Here is a 21,652-nt window from a genome sequence, read left to right as displayed (position 1 = left end):
ACCCAAAACAAATGCTCGTAGCTCACAGTGACAATAGCCAACGAGTGATGTCACCTCAGGCGACAAAAAACTTGAGCCTATTTGGGATGTGATTACACTCCCTTAAACAAGCCAAGCGTCTGATCGTCTTATCTGTGGCTCAGTTTTCTCTTCTGCTATGTTTAATCAACAATTTATCCGCGCGGCTTTGTCTCATCTTTTTTTTTTTAATTCCCCCACAGCAAGTCTTGTTGCTTTGCAAATTGTTTTTGACTTCAAAAGAAATATGACCGTCTTCAGGATTCAAGGTCTTTTATTTTGTTTTATTAAATAAAGGGAAAAATAAACAAATAAATAATGAAATAGCAATCAAATTCTTACCTTGAGACATCTTTAAATAGTTCATGTGTCGTTTTGAATATAAAGGAGAAAAATAAATCCATAAATAATGATTAAAATAGTTTTGAAAGTTGATCAAATCAAAAGTATTTTCAAGTAAGCATTGTAGTTTGTAGAAACTCATGGACACAAACATAACTTTAATTCAGTTGCTTTACAGGACATAAATGCCAAACCTGGAATTCCAATTAAATAAATGATGCAGCCTTGAAAAATCATAGAAGAAGAACACAGTAGCTGTAGAAAATGAAAAAGTTGCACATTTAACATTTCACTTTCTTGTGTTTGAATAACAAGCTTTTGTGTAACTTTTACGCAAGGCAACGTAAACACGACGGCTCCTCAGGATACACAGCTGGCTTTTTTTCCGTACGACTGTTGTCGAGCCCACATGACCTTGACACACTTATTTTTGTGACCTTATGAAGAAAGAACACAGTGTCAAGAACTTGACAGAGCAGTGAAGAGTAACATTTTTACCATGAAAAAAAAAAAAACCCTCTCCGTGTATATTAGTAATTCTCTTTGGACTTTTTGAAAGTAAACATCATCATGTCACCTACCCCAAGGAATCTTTTTCTTCTGTTTGCATTTGTTTTTTTACGAGGACTTTCATGCCTCCAGCCCAATTTTCCCCCTTCTTTCATTTTGGGTGATCATATAATATTTATATTCGATAAACAAAACAAAATAACAAAACAAATTCAAGTCTCCACCCCGGGGGTGGAGAATCGCAGAGTATAAATGAAAATACAATTACCATGCTTCACACTTTTTGTTTCCGGCGTTTTTGCTAAGCCTTAGTTGGCCCGTATCTTGCGTTCTGTCAGACGAAATGACACGAGTCCCCGTGTGACTGCACCGCAGGTCTTACAATCACCCAACATTGTAAATCAAATTCAGGAACAGTGACGACTCTTGTCAGCAAATCCCACTCAGCTCTGGCGTGTGTCTATTATGTCTGAACTATGTCTCGCTGCAGAATTTAAATGATTTCATTCAGGGCAAAGACTTTTCCCGTGCGTCCGGGAGGAGCTGTCGTGCCTTGTAAGAGTTTACGAGAGATATTGTGGACTGAATGTGAATGGTATCAAATCAAAGACTCCGGGGAAGGTTATAAAATAAGCATGGGGGCTTTAAACTATCTTTAAAGCATGTAAACAAGAAGGCGGGGTGGAGATCAAACTATCTATTCACTGCGCATGGTTAGCCTTGAATTTTGCAGACGGTCAATGCGTGGCCATGTTTATAAACTGCATGGCGCCCGTTTCGCAACACTCATTAATTGCTCATATTTATTGGTCTACTTTTGGGAGACAGGAAAAATAAATCAAAGATTTTCATTTTCCAAAGCATACCGTTCAAAATTTTACAGCAAATAGACTTTTTTACGGGTGCGGCAAAATATACCGTTACATAACCTGAATATAAACTTCTAATCTGCACAAACAGAGCTTCAGACCAGCGACTGTTTTCATAGTAATCGTTTGAAATCTGGAGGGAGTAAGTTCCACACCATGCTAATAATCGGGTTTTCCTGAGTGGATGACAACTCCTGATAAGGTTTAAAAAAGCAGCGTGGTCAATCCACTTGAAAATATTGTCCCGTATAATATCCACAAAACTTATTTAATGGGTCATATCCAGTTTGAGCTGAGCCACGTGTTTCTGCTTACTGTCTTTCTGTTATGCCACCGTCCATAAACATGGTGCTGATAGCATCGCTGGGACGATAATTCAAGTCTGAGGGTATCCACACGGAGATAAGACTTTAGGGATCAGTTGACGGTATTAGTCATTGTCGTCTTTACTATTGCCACATATCAAATGTCGATTAATGTTGAATCAAGACAATCACTAATCTAATCACTAAATACTAATCATCCAGTGGCGGAGCTAGGTTTTTTTTTCTTTTGGGGGGGCCATGGGGTCAAGGTGGTGTTCGCTAAAGGAAAAAAATTGGAAACCCAAAGAATTCTTCAGAAAGCGCTTTATGTTCTTTATGAGAAACATGGAGGAATGCGGAAAACAATTCCCAGAAATGAACCCGCAAGTTAATTAGCTGACATAGCATCTGCGGGGGGGAACATATTTCCAAGGAGGCAGTAAGAACTGTTTCGTTATTGAGAAGACTATTTCGGACAGCAGTGCTGAACCGGCGCAGTCAGGTCCCACTTTCCTCGACAGCCCTTTTACCTCCTCGTCAACTGTTACATCTCGTTCCCATCAGCTTACGGTGCTCGTCGGAGTGAAAACGAGAGGGAGGAGGAGGGGAGCGAATGCAAAGGGGAGGATGGGCAGAGGAATCCTTTCTCAGCGCCTGGAGCTGTGACTGCAAGAGAAGAAACTGTTACGCTACCTTCACAGAACCCCCAAGACTGAGGAAGGCATTTTTTATCTCTTAGTCCTCTGGGACCTCAGAATGCAATACAAGCTTTTTTTTTTTTTTTTTTAACTGAGAAATAAAGCAACAACATATGGGGAAAAAAAATGCGGGTGTGTTAAAGAAAAAGAACCAGTTAGGTCTGGGTGTGGAAAATGTGCAATCCAGGATGGGAAATGAGCAGAAGACAAAACCACAACAACTAAAAAAGTCTTAGATGCTACCTGATCCAAGTTATATAAAAAATTTAAAAAATAAAACACGGTAAGTAAGTGAGTAAGTAATACCGCCTGCGTTCATCATGTCGTCATCCCAAACGGCGAAAACATGTCGGCCATTTACTCAACTGTACAGCCAACAACACACTCAACACTTTTCACTCTCTCACAACAACAAAAATCCAAATTTCAAAATAAATTTCCACCCAGCGGTGGTGTAAGATTTACAAACTCCATTTCAGACTCGGTTGATGACAGGGTGCCGTCTCTCTTCTCGTTTATCGGCAAGACAAATGGACAGCAGCCGTTGGGCGCGGACAGGACCAGGGCCATCCATCTTGGGCGTAATTATGCACAAAGTCCCCGATGTGTCATGTTGTTAGCATTTCCAACTGTGCGAGGAGTAGTAAAATGTCCACTCTTCTATTATGCTTACTTTTCCGAACCCAGCAGGAAGGTGATTTGTTTTGCTTAAGTCCGACAAGCGGGGGGGGATATATTACCTGGAATTACATGAGCTGAGTTGATCTCGATATATATCAATATACCTTTTATGATAGCGGACAAAAAACAACAACCGGACCGCTCATATTTTATTTGAGTTATGCACAAACATGAATTTCCCGCTTGTCAAAACTTCCCAGTGGGCAGCCTGCTACATTTTCTTTTCTCCTTGGTTGAAAAATGATCTATTTTCGGGGAGGCCCCTTTTTCGTAGTATGTGACATTAGGATTTTACTAGGCGCCTTGTCTGCGCTTTATTCACTGGCACCCGTTTTCATGGTCAATTTTATGTCTGCTGTCATACTTTTAAGGGATTTTCCATATGTTGGAAGTGTGATTTCGGGTGGCGTCACTTGGCGTGAAAGTGGATGGAAAATATCACTCTGCTTCGTGGTGAGTGCATTAACATTCAAAGGCCCAAGTGGAAATGTTGCAAAGTGGGGGGGGTCCTATAGGGTCCATTTTCTTTTTGCCTCCATGTTGAGCCATATTTAGAAAGATGCAGCGGGGGTTGTGTTTAGTTGAGTTGTGTGCTCAATTCGAAGGTGGAAAACGTGATTAGTTTTTCTCCAAGTCTTTATGCATACAATATTGTTCCTCCGTTTTGCAGCTAAGCTTCTTTTCTCTTTCCCATCGAAAAAACAAAGGAGTGAATTATCACGGGGAGGAAAATAGGCAAGCTTGTCTTCCATTTACATTGAAACTGGAGGATTTTTTTTTTAAATAATAGATGGATGAAATAAAAATTTATAGTATTAAGTGGCTCTATCTCGTTGAGAATCTTACCAGGAATTTGCATTTGGTATGCACTAAAGAAATGAAGGGATAAATTATGCAGATGTTGGTACAGCAAAAAAAATAATACTTTCGAGAATATATCTTTTTTTGCATATTTTGATTTTATTATTTCTAAACAAAAGATTGAAAAACAATTCTGTTTGTTTACACAGCAGGTAAGCACAAGAGTTTAAAAAAAAAAGTATTTTGTGGCCTCCCTTGATGCATCCTCAATTCAGGGTCTGAGATTTTTTTTTTTTTTTCTGAATTAAATATTCTCTCTCATCCTTGGTGTTGAGCTATAAGCGCTTCAGGTTGGGTGGGGGAGGAATGAGAGAATGAGTGTGCTCATTTCCTTTGCCTCTCTAGGAAACTGGATATATTTAGAAATATGCACATTAAAGAACAAAACCCCCATCACTAAAGCCATGAAGAGATAAAAAAAATACATATATATATATATATTTAAGACTGAATTCCATGCCTGATAAATCATGTTATGGAGGGGGAAAAAAAACAACTAGGGTAGTTGACTCGGAAACGATAAGCAGATGGAACTCTTCGTCCATAACTGTTGAAATATTTACATCAACGTGTGCAGATGGTCCGATTGTGACTTGTTTTGTCATCATAGAATATTTCGGTCTGTGCTTTTTGTGGATGCCAAGGAAAGAATTAAGTTTCTGAGACTCTGAAAAATTTTTGCTGAGGCAGGAGTTGGCGAGTCCGAACCGCCGTTGGTGTCATTAGCAGTGAGTGGGGCGACGCGACCCAAAGCAGCCTTGGGCCGCTCATCTGTACTTGTCACCCTCTCGCCGGATTCATTAGTCACTGTCCAGATGACGGGACCTCTTGTAAAGGATATCTCACCCCATGTGGAGAGCCAAGTGTCTTCGTAAATAGGCTGCTGACCTCCACAGTGCCTCCGGTCTGGAGGGGGCAGGGTGGAGAGTGGACAGAGATGGGCAACGGAGGGGCATAGTCGGGGTCTTGTCTTGGAATCCTGGGAGCTGACCCGCCCCTGACCCCCTTCGTACAATGGAGTTAGGCGATGTATCGGTGACCCCCTGATGAAGTATATCCAGGAGTGATGTACTGAGCTGGTTGGTTGTTGTTTTGGGGCAATGGAGGAGGTGGAATAAAACGGAAGGGGGTTCTTGGCAGTGTTTTGATGCTATGTAAATGACAACAACGCTGTCAGAATGTAGCTAACTGTCCAACAAGCCTTCATGTGACGGCTGAATCCACTTTGATGTTGACATTTTTCTTTTTTTGCCTGGATCGTCACAGTTTGATGTTCATTTAATGCAACGCTGCGGAGTTGCATTCACTAACGTTGAATTAGATACACTTTGATGATTAGACGGAATCAGAAGCTAAAAAAAAATAAAAGGGATTTGAAATATTAACCTTATTTTGATTGTATTAGAGAGTTTGGCATTGGAGTTTTCCACCCACGCCACTTTCATGCAAATATGGCGTCTAATTAAAAAAGTGTCTCAAGGGTGCGGGGTTGGTCTTATTGCAAAATAATAAAAGAGGCTCCACCAGTAAAACTGCATGTAATCCAAGGTAGAACTGGGCCGGTAAGTCTCTGATTGTCTTGCACTTTAGCTGCAAATCTCTCTCGTTCGTGTGCCCTTTTGTACTCCTCGCAAACTGTGTTCAATCGCATTATTATTACAGAGAAAATCATTCCTATTAAGCCTCTCGCGCTGTCATTTGCATCGCAATTGGAGCTGTGGGCTGTCAAGCAAGCGTGGTAGGACATAAGATCCATGTGAAATGAGATTTGCATAAAGAGTGTTGCTCTTGTCATTTATTTATTTCCTTCCACACAAAAAAACATCAATAAAACAAGCCAAACGTCTGCTGACTCGGTCCCGGAGGCTGCGTCAGACAGGTGTTGCTCAAGGAGTTCGTCGTTGATATTACTCTATTAATAATGACCTCGGCAAGTTTTCACACACAAGTGTGGGGGGGGGGGAGTTATTGCATTCTTTCCAATGTTGTCAGAAGAGCCCACTGAGGAGCATGTTGTATATAATACCAAAAGATTTTTTTTCTTTAGCTCATTCAACGCCCACCCAGTCAAAATGGCTCTTTGACGTCTATAGCCATCAATGGCGATGAACGATTTAGTAATGCTGGCCTGTTTTAAAATGATCAGTCACTGCGGTTGATTCAATGCCTCGGAGGTGAGCAGGGAAGTGTTTATACCCTGGAGCAAGTCGGTTAGGGTTAGTGCTAGGGTTAGGGTTAGGTAAGTGCTCATACCCTGGAGCAGGTCTGTTTTTGAAGGCAAAGGATAGTGGTAGAAGGGTGTGTAGACAGAGAGGAAGAGGGTTCATCACATTTGCAACAGGACAGGCTTCCCCCTTGAAGTAGGAGACAGTGGTAGGAAGCGTCCAGATTTATGACGCTTAGTAGTCAGCTATTGTATCCGCCTTCACCATGGCGGTTGACCAGCAGACAGACAGAGGGGGAGTGTGAGAAGGACCGTAAATCACATGGAGAGTGTGGCTCAGACATACACACAAACACGTCCAGCCTTATGCTAGCAGGACATGTGAGAAGGAAGGGCGGGTTGATGACGGGATTGAAACTTTAGGATCGTTTGAAAATGGCTGTTTATTTGAAAGCAAGGAGACAAGCAAACACATTTTTTGGAATCAATTATTCTTTATGAACCGCGCTTCCCACTGTCACCCCTTGTTCCAAAGTGAGGAAATCACAAGACTCCTCTTCACTCTCATGTTCCTCCCCGTGAAATGACTCTCTCAGTCTCTTTCAAGGACCATTAAGTCCATTTCCCTCATAGGTAATCAGGGGATCGCTTAACGTGCAACCTTGCACACGTTTGCACCGGGTGGAATCATCTAAGCGGCGCATCCTCGCTTTCATTCATGTGTTTGCCAGAGGTTATCCCCCACCCACCCCCGGTTGTGCCCGCTTGGACTCTGACCTGATTGAATCACGCATCCTTGCCGTGACTACGAGAGCCCCCTCTTGCTAAATGTGTACAGTGTGTACACAAGGCCTCAGTGGGCAATGTTTACTCAGCTGAAGTTCAAAAGTGGTGCGCTCCCTCACGTATGTACTGTATGTGGCAGGAAATCACATGTTCGGCGTCATATAGGAACTTGGATCACGTATGATTATATTTCCCGCAGTGATTATTATTATTATACTGTTAAAATCGATGTTTGACATCTGTAGGAGTCATTGGTAGTGAATGTGTTGCGGAATAACATTTAGTTTGTATTGGAGTTCCTCATTTGACTGCTTGAGTTTCGGGGAAAATAATAATTTTTTGGCACGTTATCATACAATCCTGCTTATTCCTGGATGTAGCGTGGTGGACTTTGGGCGAGAGATGCGATAAACCAAGGATTGGACAGCAGCCAATCACAGTCAACAATCACAGTTGAATAAACACGCTGCATGCACATTATATATTTTTTAAACATTTTTTTAACTTTTCAACCTTGGAGTTGGTCTGCTGTTCGTGAGTTCAACATATTTCATCAGCAGAGTTGGAGCGTTATTCTAGCTTTATTTATGAGTAGAGGAGTCACAACACTACTTTAATGGTACGTCAATATGAATTTGTTCAATAGTTTATTTTTTAAATACATAGAGACAGATTGTTTATGTTTTATATTTATCACCATTTATCACCCACCAAAAAACGTTTCACCTCTTTCTACACAAATAATTCACCATCCTTGTCTGTTGGCATCAGCAATTCCATCATGATGCAATAATACCGGACTCACTTGTAAGTCCAAATATACTCTGCAAGGATGGCGATTCTCTCCTTGGCGATAAAAGTCTTCCAAGTACTGATGAGATTTATTGCACTGTCTCTTCAAATGTAGCCAATTTCACTTTAATACCATATTAAAGAATGATGCATGTCTTTGTCTCGCGAGTCCCCGCTCTGAAGCCAGCGTGCGCTCCTGATACCCGCTGATGTAATGTTCAATATTGATAAGTAGTGAAAATATTTGAACGCCAGTCGTTTTGGTTGAAACATTTGTGCTTCTGTTTGGTCGCCTCTTCCTGCCTCCAGTGTCCAGTGTGTCTTCCGTAAAGGAAGTTGCCTCAGTGTTATCCACAGACAAAAGCCCTGACCCAGGGGTTAAGGAATGTGAACCCAACGTTGTGACGATCAAGACTTTCCCTCGGGGCGGACATTGCTGAACACCTCAGCAAACACCCGAATGATCTCACATGATTGTATGCTCCTCGGTTCTCTTTTTGACACGGAACACTTGACCTGCAATTTTAAATGATCTCCATGTTTGCATGGTGATAATAAAGGCAGTTAACTCATTCATTGCCAGTTCAGCAGATATATATATATGAGATGTCTGTTCTCGTCATTGGCGGTGAATGAGTTAAATATTGGCTTTTTTTTAAGGGACTTTTTTGTAATTAAAAAATTTGCATATTTTTGCAACCAATCCCTGATGAGCCAAAATTGTTTTGGTTACTTTTATTGAGCTGGAATAAAAAATATTGGGAAGGTCGTTTTAGTTTGGTCCAATTAATTAATTATTTATTCAATTTATTGTGTTTTTTTTAATTGTATTTTTTATTTTGACTTCCAAAAGCCAAAACTTTAGACTGATAATCAAGACATTCGTTTCAGCTTTTAAAGTCTCTCATGTGTTTTGCTGTACATTCCTCCGGATGGGAAACCATTGTCATTGCCACCAAAACGCCCATAATCACTTTTACGGATGAGCTTGTCATGAATGCTCAAAGTACAAAGGAGACCAAAAGGCCCTTGTCTCATTTATCACCCACTTTAAGAGAGGCAGAGAGAGGGGGGGGCTGTCAAAGCAACCATAGCAGAGTTAACCGTAACAGTGGTGGTCTCTCGTCCCCCGAGGCTCAAGACCAAGTGGAGGAATAAGACAAGAGAGGAAACGGCGTAAAAGATAAAATGCAATAAGAGTTAAACACAGACAGGAGACCTCGGTTAGAAGGGTGTTGTGGAGCACCAAAACATCCCCTGGAGAATTTATGGATAGAGGTGAAAGGTCAGGGCGCTATTAATCATCACGCACGATGAGGATTAAATAGCTCGGGCTAGCGGGTCGATGAGAGAACCTGGTTTGAAAAAAAAATGGTTGCGTCTGTCTTCTATTACAGAGTGGAGAGCCCCCGAGGCTACGCAGCGGAGAAATTTGGCCCCTCCCACCCGACTCTAATGAGCATTTGTGTCACTTGACATCACATTGCAAACATTGCGGTACTTTTAAAATTCTCAAGATGGATGAAGGGAAAAGGCTTCCAAGAGTTTTCCAAAATGACACTCACCTTGAATGAGGGTTTTAAAATATTTTTTGAAACAACCTTCTTTTGATCTTTGGAGTGCCGTGCGTTGCATTAATTATGTATCACGCCTCAGTACAAACTTAACAGCAGCATGCTCATCATAAGGAATGGCGGATGGCTGGAGGAGGCACGTGGACGCCCTACATTGCTTCTGCGTGCACAGCAGAGGTGGTTTTAGTCTTGGAGGGGGGGCACGGTTTACAAATTGTAATTCTCGGATTCAATAAGTGTTTTTATTGTCTGTGGGCAAACCGCTGCGTTAAAAGGACAGGAGATGCCGGGCGAGATGGACGGGGTTTAAATTAGGAAGAAAACTGTCGTGGTGGGAATGTATGGAGGGAGCAGAACAATGCGAGTTAAGTGGTGGAGAGTTGGCAGTGGTGTAATGCAGGAAGATTTATGCAAAGTCAACATGCTGCTTCTTGTTGAGGGTTTTGCCGAGGGGAGGGGGCGGGAGGTTGTGTGCATCTGCCCAAACTTTTTTGGCATCCAGAATAAATTCAGATATTTATGCCGTGTTAGCAGATTAGCGAGTTAATGAAGTGGATTTCCTCGAGGTAAAAAAATAGAACGATTCGCTACATCGAGTACAATCGGCTCTGCAAATTCAGATGCCTCACAATAGAAAATCGATTAAAACAAATCGTCAATTGATTCGACCAATCAGTCGTTCAGGACAATCCAGACATTTTTTTTTTTTTACTGAACTTCCCAATTGCCACTACACTCCTGTCTTAATTGTAAATAAGAAACTCAGAAAAAAAGAGAAAAAATCCATCATTACACAAGTTCTCTATTGGATTAAAGTCTCCGAGAACCTCCAACAGGACTCCCTGAGGGACACCTTCTCCAAGTCCACAAAGAATATACAGAATCTCCACACAAAGATTCCAACATGCAGGAACATCTCAACTTCTATGCAGTGAGCCCACAACTTTAGTTCAACAGATGTGTGACCAGGTTAAAATAACACCAGATAGGCAGTGAGAAGAAGAAATAGCTGCTGGAAGTCTCTGAGTTGTTAGGAAAACTTAAACTGCGGTGGAATCTTTTTTAATATCAACAGTAAAATGCATTTCCCTCCCACCCTGAAAGATTTTCACTCTTTTTACCCGATTTAAGGGTTCACGCAAAGGCTTCGCATGGCGTCGCTGCAGTGTGATGTTGGGCTGTAGGAGTACCCCCTGCGTGGGTCCCTTTGCAGTGCAGATCCAGTAGTTGGACTTGTGTCGAGAACACGCGAGGCAGAAGAGAGGAGTACAGCGGCGGGGTGAGCAAGTCGAGGTAGAAACGCAACATCGCACGAGACTATTTGACTTTTGCAGCGATCAACTCGAAGAGGAGCACCGGAGAGGAACAACAACAACACCTGGTGCGGTGTACTCGAGCCGCCGGTGAAAAAGTCCCGAACGACCGTCTCAGCTGGCATGAGCTAACCGAACCCACCAGACAGAAATGGAAACCAAACCGTTCTTGTCATTGGGTGAGTTTGGAAATTGCATTGTTTATTCTGCAAATGCATGCACGTATCTTTTATTTTGATTTATTTTTTGGGGGGGGTTGCTTGAAATGTTGCCCCCCCCCCCCCCCCCCCCTCTGTCGTGTGTTCGTTTCTCGCTTTTTTTTTTCCTCCTCACTCGCTCTTTTTTTATGACAGCGAGTTGCCAAGCGCGTCCGCACGCCTTGAACTCGAGCATGACCGTTGTTTTTTTTCTTCTGGATATGTGAAATGTGTATTTTGTGGGGCAAAAAAAGAAAAAATGACAGAGTCGCTCTCCAATGCTGATGACATTCCGCTTTGAGTGACAGAGTCGCTCGGGATAAGATGTGCGCGCTTCTCGCGTGCGCTTCTTGGATGAAGTTTATTTATATCAAAAAGAAAACAATTGTTATTCTCGCACTTTAATTATCATGACAGAAATTAAGATTCATATCAAATCTTTGTGTTTTAGTCACTATGAAACACCCAAGAGTTTTTAACTCAGTGGGCAGGGTCCGCTTTTAATTTTGGGTTCTGTGTTACGTAACACTACGCTTAGTTTGATGCTGCGGCGTTTGCGTGTTTTCTAAAAAAAATAAAAAAAATACAATAATTTTGGGAATTTTATTAAAAAAATTTAAACATTACCCAGGTTATAATAACATTATTTAAAAAAATGTTTTGTGCGACTTAAAGTTGCTTCACTCTTAGGGCAGAGATTCTGTGTGGAAAGGGATATTGCATTATTCATTTTTTTAAATCGTGTGGGACGGCCTTGACAGTTTATTATGCAGTGTTGTGGAAGAGCCCAGCAGGGGACTGGAGTTAAGAATTAGCTTTAAACTCTACAAGTATCCAAGCTGATTTGAACGCATCGTCCCCGTAGAAGTAAAATCATACAACCGTTCAAATATTAAAATAAAGTATTGCATCAGTGTCTTTGAAGGATTCCACGCATTGCATTGTAAATCATTAAAGCTGTATGCTACTGTACGCTTGTCAAAGTGACCCTTGTCCCCTGTAGAGGTGATGCAGCAGAACGCCCGACTGTGTTATTTTGTCTGCTGCTCTTTCATGAAAGCATCGTGTTACAGCTCGACACGTATCATCAGTCGCCTGTACGCGTCACGGACATTCACGGGACTTGTGGGACTCGGGGCGGCCTTCTTCAGTTACGCTTTGCAGCCCCCCCCCCCCTTATTTTGTTTTATTGTAGGGACATTGTATCTAGTGTCCACACAGAACGGAAAAGGACTCAATTTATCAAAGTAGTCCATCGATATGCCTGTCAGCATATCTAAGTAGTCTAAAAGCAAGCTGAGGTTGATGCCATTATTAACGTGATGGCGCTCATATTTTCCCTCAAGATACATCACATGCTGTATCAGCAGCTTTCCGGTGCTTATCCGCCCTGTGCTAATATCGCCATTTCTATTTCAACTTGGTCCATCAAAGGTCCCACTTGGTGGGTGATTTGTTAATTAGCAGCTATCTTCTAAGTCCTTGGGAGTATTGATTAGCCGCTCATTTGGTTATTATCTGTCACGCGGCATTAGTGGATTCGGACGTTTTGAAATGGCAAGTTCACAAATATCAAGTCTGAGAGGTTTTTTTCAAGGCTCTCCTGACAGTTCCTTTAATAAAATAAATGGAAATGTGAATGAACAAGGGAAAAAAATGTGCATACCAATGCATTCACCGAATTTCTCCCGGATTCAAACGACTCAAAATTGCTCAAGGTCACCTCCACTGTCATCTTACCAATCAGCCTTGTCCTTCGCCAGTGCCAAACAAAACACTTTCTTACCAAACGGCAGCCTGTCCCCGCTTCCCCATAAACTTCTTTTATCACCGACTAATGAGGCTTTTAGTCTGTAATCAAATTCCCCTCGACAATATTAGCTACTGTGTATGATGCTATTTTACTTTTTACTGGGGGGGGGCATACAAACACTCAGACATGCATGACCCCCCCCAAAAAAAAAACCCAATGAAGTTCATAGTCTTTGATGGGAAAGTGAGATTTGTGTGTGTGTGACATTCCTTTTCTGGCTGTAACTCAGGAACAAAGGTAATAGTGGGAGAGGGTGTCCGTCTTCCGGGAGGGGTGTGTGTTAGTGTGTGTGTGTGTGTGTGTTGCATGGAATTACAGCGCCCAAAGCATTTGGCCAAGTTTGTCTTTTATTGCCGTCCAGTTTTGTGTTCCTGATGTGATGCCTTCGTCTACCCCCCCCCCCCCTTCCCTTTTGAGAGAACAGGGCTGCAGCTGTCATTTTTATTGGGGCGGGCGAGGGGGGGCGGTTTATAGCAAGACTTAATGGTTTAAAGTGACAGCTCTCTCCTGAAACCCCTACGTCTGAATTTCACCCGTGAGGCTTTCGATTTAAATGAAAAATAAAAAAATAAAGACAATGTGCCCATTTCAATTAGGCACTCGTCGCTTTGCTTAGCGGTCGAACGAGTCGGTGATGCAGAATCACTGATCGACTCAAAAGCTCGTTAATTATTTGTGCAAAAAAAAAAAAGTTGGCCTTCACAGGAGGTCTTTATTGATAATACTTGCGGTGAACTTTGCACCTCAAACTTTGACCTTTGCTCCCCATCTGTTCTATCATGTGGGGAATTTGCCTTTAGCGTCGTGCCTGTTGTTTAAAGCGCTTCAAGACTTTAAAAAGTTTTGCTTCATCTTCTTTTGGACCTCAGATTTCCTTATTTGTTTTTTGTATTCGTCACGGGTGTTGTGGAAATAAAGACACAATCAATAATTTTTACATCCTTGATGATGTCGTTGTTGCTACTATGAGTGAAACCTTGCTGCTGTGTTTCATTATTTTTTTCACCCAGCACCAAGTTTATTCACACGGTCAAAATTGTTGGTACCTTTCCGGTAAAGGGAAAAAAAAAACACTGTGGTCTCTGAGTCTGACAAGGCTGGAATTTCCCAAAATGTATGTACTGTATAGACAAGCCAGAGAGCTTCTGGGAGAATGTCCAGATGTGACAGAATTCGTTCTGTTAGCTCAGTCAACAAATGAAGCATGCAAAGAGTCTGAATCTTAGTGATGGGGAAAACGAAGCTTCATATGCGCTTCATGAACCAGTTGTATTTTTTGGCTCCTCTAGAGGGCGCTCTCAATGCTTTCTTTCACCAGTCACCCGAGGACGTAGAGGTTTTTATTTCTCGCCTCCTCGAGAGTCTGCATGCCTCGTCTTCGCACTGTCAGTATTCAGGGTGCGTCCGGCACAATCTTTTGAAGTCGAAGCACAGTCTCTGTGGGAATTTGACCAGATCACACCCGTAATTCGCATTGAGAGGAAGGTCATCTCGCCCTCCTCTTGAGCCAGTGCTCGCCTCTCTTACTGGAAGATGAGCCAAAGCGACAAGGGACATCAAGCACATACGTGAGAAAGAAGTGTAAAAAGCCAATGCACAATATGATCTAGTTGTGTTGTGACATTCAAATGCTGCCAAGAAAGCATCAAATCAGTAGCTGTCAGGAGCCTCTCCTCTTTTCTACTCCTCCACATTCCTCATCTTGGCATATTTTAGATAATAAAAACAAGTGTCTAATCTCCCTCTTGGATTGCGTGGATGTGTGAAGACGACTTCTGTTTCTTGCCTTCCGGAATCACGTTTGAAGCCTTTAGTTGGTCGAATGACTTCATATCAAGTGACATATAAATAATATAGCTTGCCAGATGTTTTGATAATTTGATATTCTGTATATCGATGTATTCTTAGTATATCGATTTTTTTGATGGTATGATAACAGCTAGGCTAGTTTTGAAGTTAATAAGTTTTTATTTTTTTTTATTCAAACCTTGCTAACACCTGCTTTAAAAAAAAATCCAACAGCTGAAAAGTATCACGTTGCGTTTGTATGTTTTGAGTGTACAGTAAATCACGATGGTTCTCGTTTCTTGCGCGGAATCCACCGCCACGTTCAGCAAAAATGTTTCAAACCATCTTTCGACACAGAGATCACGTTTCCACATCAGCGCTCGCCTCGTTTGTTCTTCAGACCGCTGTGTATCTCATTTCAACCTGATCTTTATTCTCTTGCAAAGTGTTCTTCAACTTCTCACAACAACCTTATTGCTGCAACAAAAACCTATTTGTGTATTTCACAAATTGCCAAGCAAAAAAAAACGTGAGCTAACAAAGTCTCCTTATGGAGTCTGTTCCAACGCTTAGTCTGAAAACCTGATGAACTGTTTTTTTGACGCCTGCTGGTCTAACATGTTCATACATCCGCCCAGACTGTGTGGCCTCCACTCACCTATACATAGACACACAGTCTGAGCGGTGATCCAGAGTTTTTTTTTTTTTTGTCACCTATGGTTAGACACCTTGCCAAGTACGCCTGGTTTTAGGAATGTTCTCCAGCTCAGGAAGGTGCAAGGGGCGGGGCCAGAAAAACACTGGCATCATTGCAACTTGGTTTTAAAAAATAGACTGCTACTGTACATGTATGAAGATGACACCTGCATGAGAAGTTCTGGAGCTTGCATGCATGTCATGACGTTATGCTTGTGGAGCAGCTGAGAAGCTGAATACGCTGTCTGGAAGAGGCAAGGTCGGGAGGTTGTGGCTGGGTCACGCTCTGTGGGAGCGCGGCAGCCTCTCCAGACATGACAGCGAAGAGGCCGAGGAGGAAAGCGAGATTGCGAACGGAAGTCAGAAGCTGTTTTTATTTAGCTTCCCTCGGTACTTAATTCATTGACTGGCCAACGTTACATGGGAGGTAATTGTTGTGAAGAGGAATACGAGTCACCTCATCAGCTGAGCGCGTATTATGTTGCCGCTCCTTAAAATAGGATCCTTGTGCATGCTAAGTTGCTCTGGGGGGCTATTCAAGTCTTGACTTCAAATCAGAGAAATGAAGGAAGGAGGGGTTCTTGTGTTGGTGAAAGGAAAGAGTGAAAGGAATAAATGGGATGGACACATCTGGATTTCCTCAGCACAATATTTGTGCAACATCTGGAACAATTCCCTGGAATTTTTAGGGTCCCCTCCTTTCGGTTATGTTTTTTCCTTTGCAACCCCTCCAATCCGGTTTTCTTCAAAGTCTTGCACCTTGATCCCGCAAGCACGTAAATATTCACGTTGAAATGCATGTTGGGCCAATGCAGACTTTATAGTGACTCAAATTGGACCCATGTGACCAACTCCAGCCAGGGCCCGGCTAATTAAGTGGCACTGGGCTGTGAATTTAGACCTTTTCCAGACATGGGCCAAGCACCAGCCCTCATAAAAATGGAGGGGGGGAAGACTTGAAAAATTCCCCACCTTCCACAGACAGTAAACCCTTGCATGAAAAACACTTCTGGTGCAGTTCTTCAAAATCAAATAACCTGTCAGATATTTATTTTTAAGACATGGTGAAATTATATTAACAGCTTATTTGACCAAGGTGAAAATGCAGAGGCACAGATGAACCTCAGCCGTGAGATCACAGGAGCACTTCTCTCTCCGCTCGCCGCCTGCTCATTAGCGATGAAGATTTCGACAAGCTCCGAGCACCTCCCGCCTTACCTGGGTGAAGCCCTTCAGGAGCTCCCTGGTGTTGCTGATGGGCAAGTAGCTTTGAGTGAAAGCCAAAGCGGGAGAGCATCGAGGTACATGCTAATGCGAGTGGTGAGATCAAAAGGAGATGTCTGATGGTCTCCGGCTGATCTGACGTTTACTGACGACGGGGCCCCTCAGGGAACCGTCGTGCCCGCTGCTTGGGTAGAGGGCACTGATCAGACATGATGGAGGAGATAGAAATGCAGATTGGGTTTCTTCTCTGTTGTCTAAGTCCACAGATGTGGGCCCTCCACCAATGTGCGATATTTTCCTTGTGCCTTCAGTTTATTGTGTGACCTCACTCTCGCTCATCCACTTGACCAGCTGTGTATCTCTCTGATCCAATTGTTGTTTTGGACCATATATTTTGAGTGGCGCACCATTCTTGAGCTCTAAAGCGATCTGACAGTTTGTCTCGCTTGGTCAGTAATTGTTATTTGAGTTAAGAGATTTAAGCCCTCCAGGCAGCGTTTGTATTTTTGGATCTGCCCTATGCTACAATGGCTCAGTGCCTCTTGCAGCATTGGCAGGTAAATACGCACTGATGTCATCGGTGACATTTCGATGGAAGGAGTCGGCAAGATGTGACCTGAAAAATGGACTAACCTCTTGACTCGGAGTCTATCGCAGTGAAAGGATTGCATTGATTCAGATTTGAATTTTTGGAAGGCAGAAATTTGGCAGATGTGGCCAAAAATTGACCTTTGATGTAACTTTGCTCACTATACTGGATGACTCTACTGTTTGGGTTAGCTAGCCAGCTAGCTCACTGTCTAACTAGCATTCACTGTCTTTCCGCATATTAAGGGGAACAAATCAGGAAATTAAAAAACATTTTCGACATACTACATAAGGCGCACCTGATTATAAGATGCATTGTTGATTTTTTTAGAAAATTAAAGAATTTTAAGTGCGCCTCGTAGTTCGGAAAATACGTTAAGCCCCCCAAAATCAAACCTCCTCTTTTTTTAACATTTTACTCTCCTACGCCATCACGGAGGAAAATGGACAGAATATTTTCCGCTTATTATAATCTTCTGTTTTGAGGCTGTCTCACACTCAGTGTGTTCACTCCTGTTATGATCTTTTTCACGCTAAGGCTTTTGCTTTGTTTCACGTCTCAGAGGCAATGGCTCATTCTAGTCTTTAATACTCCCGTTTTTTGTGCTCACTGAAAAGCCGTACATCCCACCAGAATACGGTAACGCATCACACTAGTTATGTTGAGCCTCATCCCCCGCGGAAGAGAAATAATTTATAAAATGAAATCTACATTTGTTGTGTAAATGACCACATGCTGTAGGATATTTAATCCCGCCTGCAGTCGATCCCAGTCATGTGACTTGACCTAGTTTTGTTTGCCTCCCTCTGCCTGTCTCTCGTTTCGTTCTCTTTCTGGCCCTTTCACTTTTTTAAACTGATTTGTTTCTCCATATTCCGTCTCTACGTTTTTCGGCACGTTCCGTATTTTTCAGACTATAATGCTTCGGTTTCAGAATAGACTTTGTAGCACTGCTAAGTACTCCCGGGCTTACCTCGTCAGTTTTCTGCTGACTTTCATGTTTTTGGTGTCATGCCCTTCCCTTGACTTGCAGGTCAATCCATCATTCAACCTACCATAAAAACTTGTTGCTTTAAAATACGTGCTACATTCCTTTGCCGGTCTGACATTTCAGCTAGTCCTATGATTTTTTTCTGAAAAACAAATATAATATTGCTCTTTTTTAAAATATTGTGCTGTACATTGACTTGGCTAGGTTTTCCTGCAAGAGAAGCTGTGAAAACTCGGTCGAACAGGTTTCTTGGCAAAGTCTTCGGTTCGATGACGTGCTGACCCCTCGGAATGTGTGGTATGTGTTCATTCTTGACGAGCACACATTTCTGGAGTCATACTGTAACCTACAGAAAACCTGAACTGTCTGTGAAAGTGAAAAGAATAACGTAGCGCATTTTATGGCTCTCCAGGCTATTTTTTTGGACGGATTGTTTTGATTTTTATTTTGTTAACTATCAGCCATTTTTATTCTGGACTTTGAATATAAGCGAAGCAGCCAAGTTGGAGCTGAAATGCTGTGTATTTATTTTACCGTGACATTAAAATACCTTCATTGAGTTTTAAGATTTCACACCCTTGACAAGATGATTACGATATTTTTCTCTAATGGAGCTTTACACGTTGGAACCCTCTTAGTCCCATTCGGAGTTAATGTATCCATATTAAAGGCAATTGTAGCCGCAGAGGAGGTTTATATACTCTTTCTAATCCGGCTGGTGATGTGACTCATACTCAATTTTTGATTGTCTTTGCTTTCAGTGAACGTTGATGTAAAACAGGTGCAGCACCAGATGTTTGTGTTTCATGTTTTAAATTATGTACCACTTCTATCACGTATGATTCTCACTGCCGTGATGTGCGAGTCACCATGTTTGGCCGTTTTTTTTTTTATAGTCTGGATTTTCTCATTTGTCAAAACATAAAATAATTAAAATCTGAATTTATGATAGAAACTTGGACAAAGTTTAATTATTTGAGAATATGAACGAAAACTGTCAGAATGGGTCAACGATGTTGTACATGTTGGATTAGGCATGATTCAAATTTGATTGATGAATCTGGGTCAGATTTTTTGAACATATTCTACCAAGGCAAGATTGAAGATTCTTCGTTGTGCTGTTCTTAGGTCTTTTGTATTTATTTACATTTTCAACAAGTTATTTTGAGATGTTCTGTGCTAAAGTAGCAGTGGGGGGGTTAATGAATGGAAGAATATGTTCTCCTGTAGAGATGCTAACTTGGCCGTGCAAAGCCCATTTAGCGAGCGTGCTCCTGAACCATCTGGTGGGAATGAGGCAGATGAATCGGGCACAGGTCGCAAAAGCATTTTCACCTCAGAGCATCTCGACACCAATGTGTTCCATCTCACTCGCCGTGCGAGTCGAGCTTTATTTTCAAACATGATTCGCTGGAGGTAATTCTCTTTGATCGCTTCATAACGTCCTCTATGATGAAGGCCGAAACTAATTGCAATGCATATTTAAAGAGAAAATATGACTTTTGATGCTAGTTATCACTTTGAATGCAAGATGATTATAAGAAAATATCCAATGGCCATCCATTAGACTAGGACTTGATATTTTCTCGACAAGGAACCGCCCTTGATTTCAACATTCTTGTCTGTTCCCGAATCAAAGCAGCTTCTTTGTGCCCGTGTGGCTTTTTCGGGAGTCCAATCACCCAAATTTGATTAGAGTCGTTCGCCTGAGCGCCGGCGGGCCCGCCGAGTCGCCCCCTCGTTGGCTTATTTGCCCCCGAGAAAGGTTGTGATGTGCGGAAGCAGACTTTGAACTGACCCATTTTGTTCCTTCCCCTCTGACCTCGTTTGGTACACTCTTTGAGTTTCTCTTCCTGCAACGTATACCCTCATCTACCCACAATGAAATTTTCTTAGTGATGAACGCGGAGGATAAATCATTTTGCCGTCCGCTTAGCGTGTATTGTATTTTTTAAGCTGCTCTGCTCAGTAATAACAGTCCTCAGGCTGCGGTTTAATGGGTGGTGTTCGGTTTTCTGCGGAAAGTTTGCCACCCCACGGCAACTGCCAATTCCGTTACTTTGTATCTTTGAATGACTCAAAGCCAACATTGTAGAGAAGTTGGTGCAGAAAGGTGATTGTGGTCGTTTCAAAAGTGTCACACCTTAACTCTTGCAAGACCGTCACGAAAATAGTAAGTCATTCCATGAATCTTTGTAGGTTTTAATTGCCAGAGCAGATTTCAATAACAGGAACAAATGTGAAGAGAAACGCAATCTTGAAAGTGATTTGTTTTGGTCTGAAGATGACAATTGTGTCTTCAAACCAAGGTCTGGGCATCTGCTTTTCTTTATTATGTCTCGTCTATATCTTTGACTTAAAGAGACCGTCAGGTTTCCCAATTCTACCACAGGAGAGTGTGATATGGCCTAAAGATTTTTATGACCCAATCTTATAACCTGATGCGCCTTATAGTCCGAAAAATACGGTACTTTAAAGAGTTTTGCCTGGCTGAAAACAGGCTTTTTGTGTGTAGTTGCAAACACAAAGTGAAATAAAAGACCATTGAAAATATTTCATTTCCCAACCATCTCAGGGTTGCTTCCGAGTAAAATCTATTGCGTAAGTGTGGGAGAACGCTCGAGTCTCTTGTACAAGACACACAAAAGGAAGGACAAACTTGTTTTTTCACAAGTTGTCTCGTCACAAAGAGGCTCGCTATGGAATCTCTACCATGTCCAATGACATTCGAGTTGAAAACTGTGGCGATTGATGGCTCTGCTGTCCTTCTAAGCCCGACCGGAATATTTTACCCCGGAGTCCATATAGGGAATGTTTTTTTTTTTTATTGCACCTCAGAGATACATTAAGACCCCGGTGAACTTTGACCTTGGGCTTGATCTCCTTGGCAACACGGAAGAACAATCACTACAAGAGCAAAACTGCCATACCTTCGACTCTCATAAATGCCTAAGTGTACTGGATTTCATTGAAAGAATTTGTGGAGTCTTGTAAAATCTGAAAGCAATTTCACTGATGTGTTCATGATAAATCATTATTGACTATGTACATTCATGTCAAATCTATGAATATGCAGTTCCTAGAACTTGTCCCTGGAAGTTTCTGTCATGCAGTTTTAAAGCTAACAGGATCTTAGAAATGAAATGCAAAAAAAAAAAAAGAGAGATCAAGCATTTCTGTAATCATGGTCGTGCTGATGCGGGTAAACGTACCGTCTAATGATCCCATGCCAAGAAGCTCTTTTAATGACTGGATGTGTAGCAACCATACCGATCTTGACAGCTACTTGAACATTTTCTCACCTGTTGCAGCGATAGCGTTCATGACAGAGCTGTGATTTAGATAAGATTTAATGCACGGGCGGTACTTTACCCGCTAAACCGGTGATGACAGCCGGAGCTGAACCGGCTCGTACATGTTGAAGACAGCACATCTCTTTTA

General features: G+C 42.1%; 1 protein-coding gene across 3 annotated transcripts in view; it reads left to right on the top strand.

The window, feature by feature from the left end:
• Window positions 1-21,652, top strand: part of rxraa (retinoid X receptor, alpha a) — a 96,780-nt gene that overhangs the window by 37,389 nt on the left and 37,739 nt on the right. For 2 of the 3 annotated variants that reach the window (XM_088391696.1, XM_088391694.1), the window contains exon 5: window positions 10,732-11,092. In XM_088391696.1, coding sequence (XP_088247822.1) covers window positions 11,065-11,092 — 28 coding nt within the window. In that variant the 5' untranslated portion in view covers window positions 10,732-11,064. The remainder of the gene's footprint in view (window positions 1-10,731; window positions 11,093-21,652) is intronic. The other variant, XM_088391695.1, reaches the window with a different exon arrangement.

Source organism: Syngnathus floridae, chromosome 12 (assembly GCF_059516105.1).
Source record: "Syngnathus floridae isolate MCC-2025c chromosome 12, RoL_Sflo_1.0, whole genome shotgun sequence".
Classification (NCBI taxonomy): domain Eukaryota; kingdom Metazoa; phylum Chordata; class Actinopteri; order Syngnathiformes; family Syngnathidae; genus Syngnathus; species Syngnathus floridae.
Note: the sequence above shows the minus strand (reverse complement) of the source record. Positions and strands in the feature narration are given on the sequence as shown.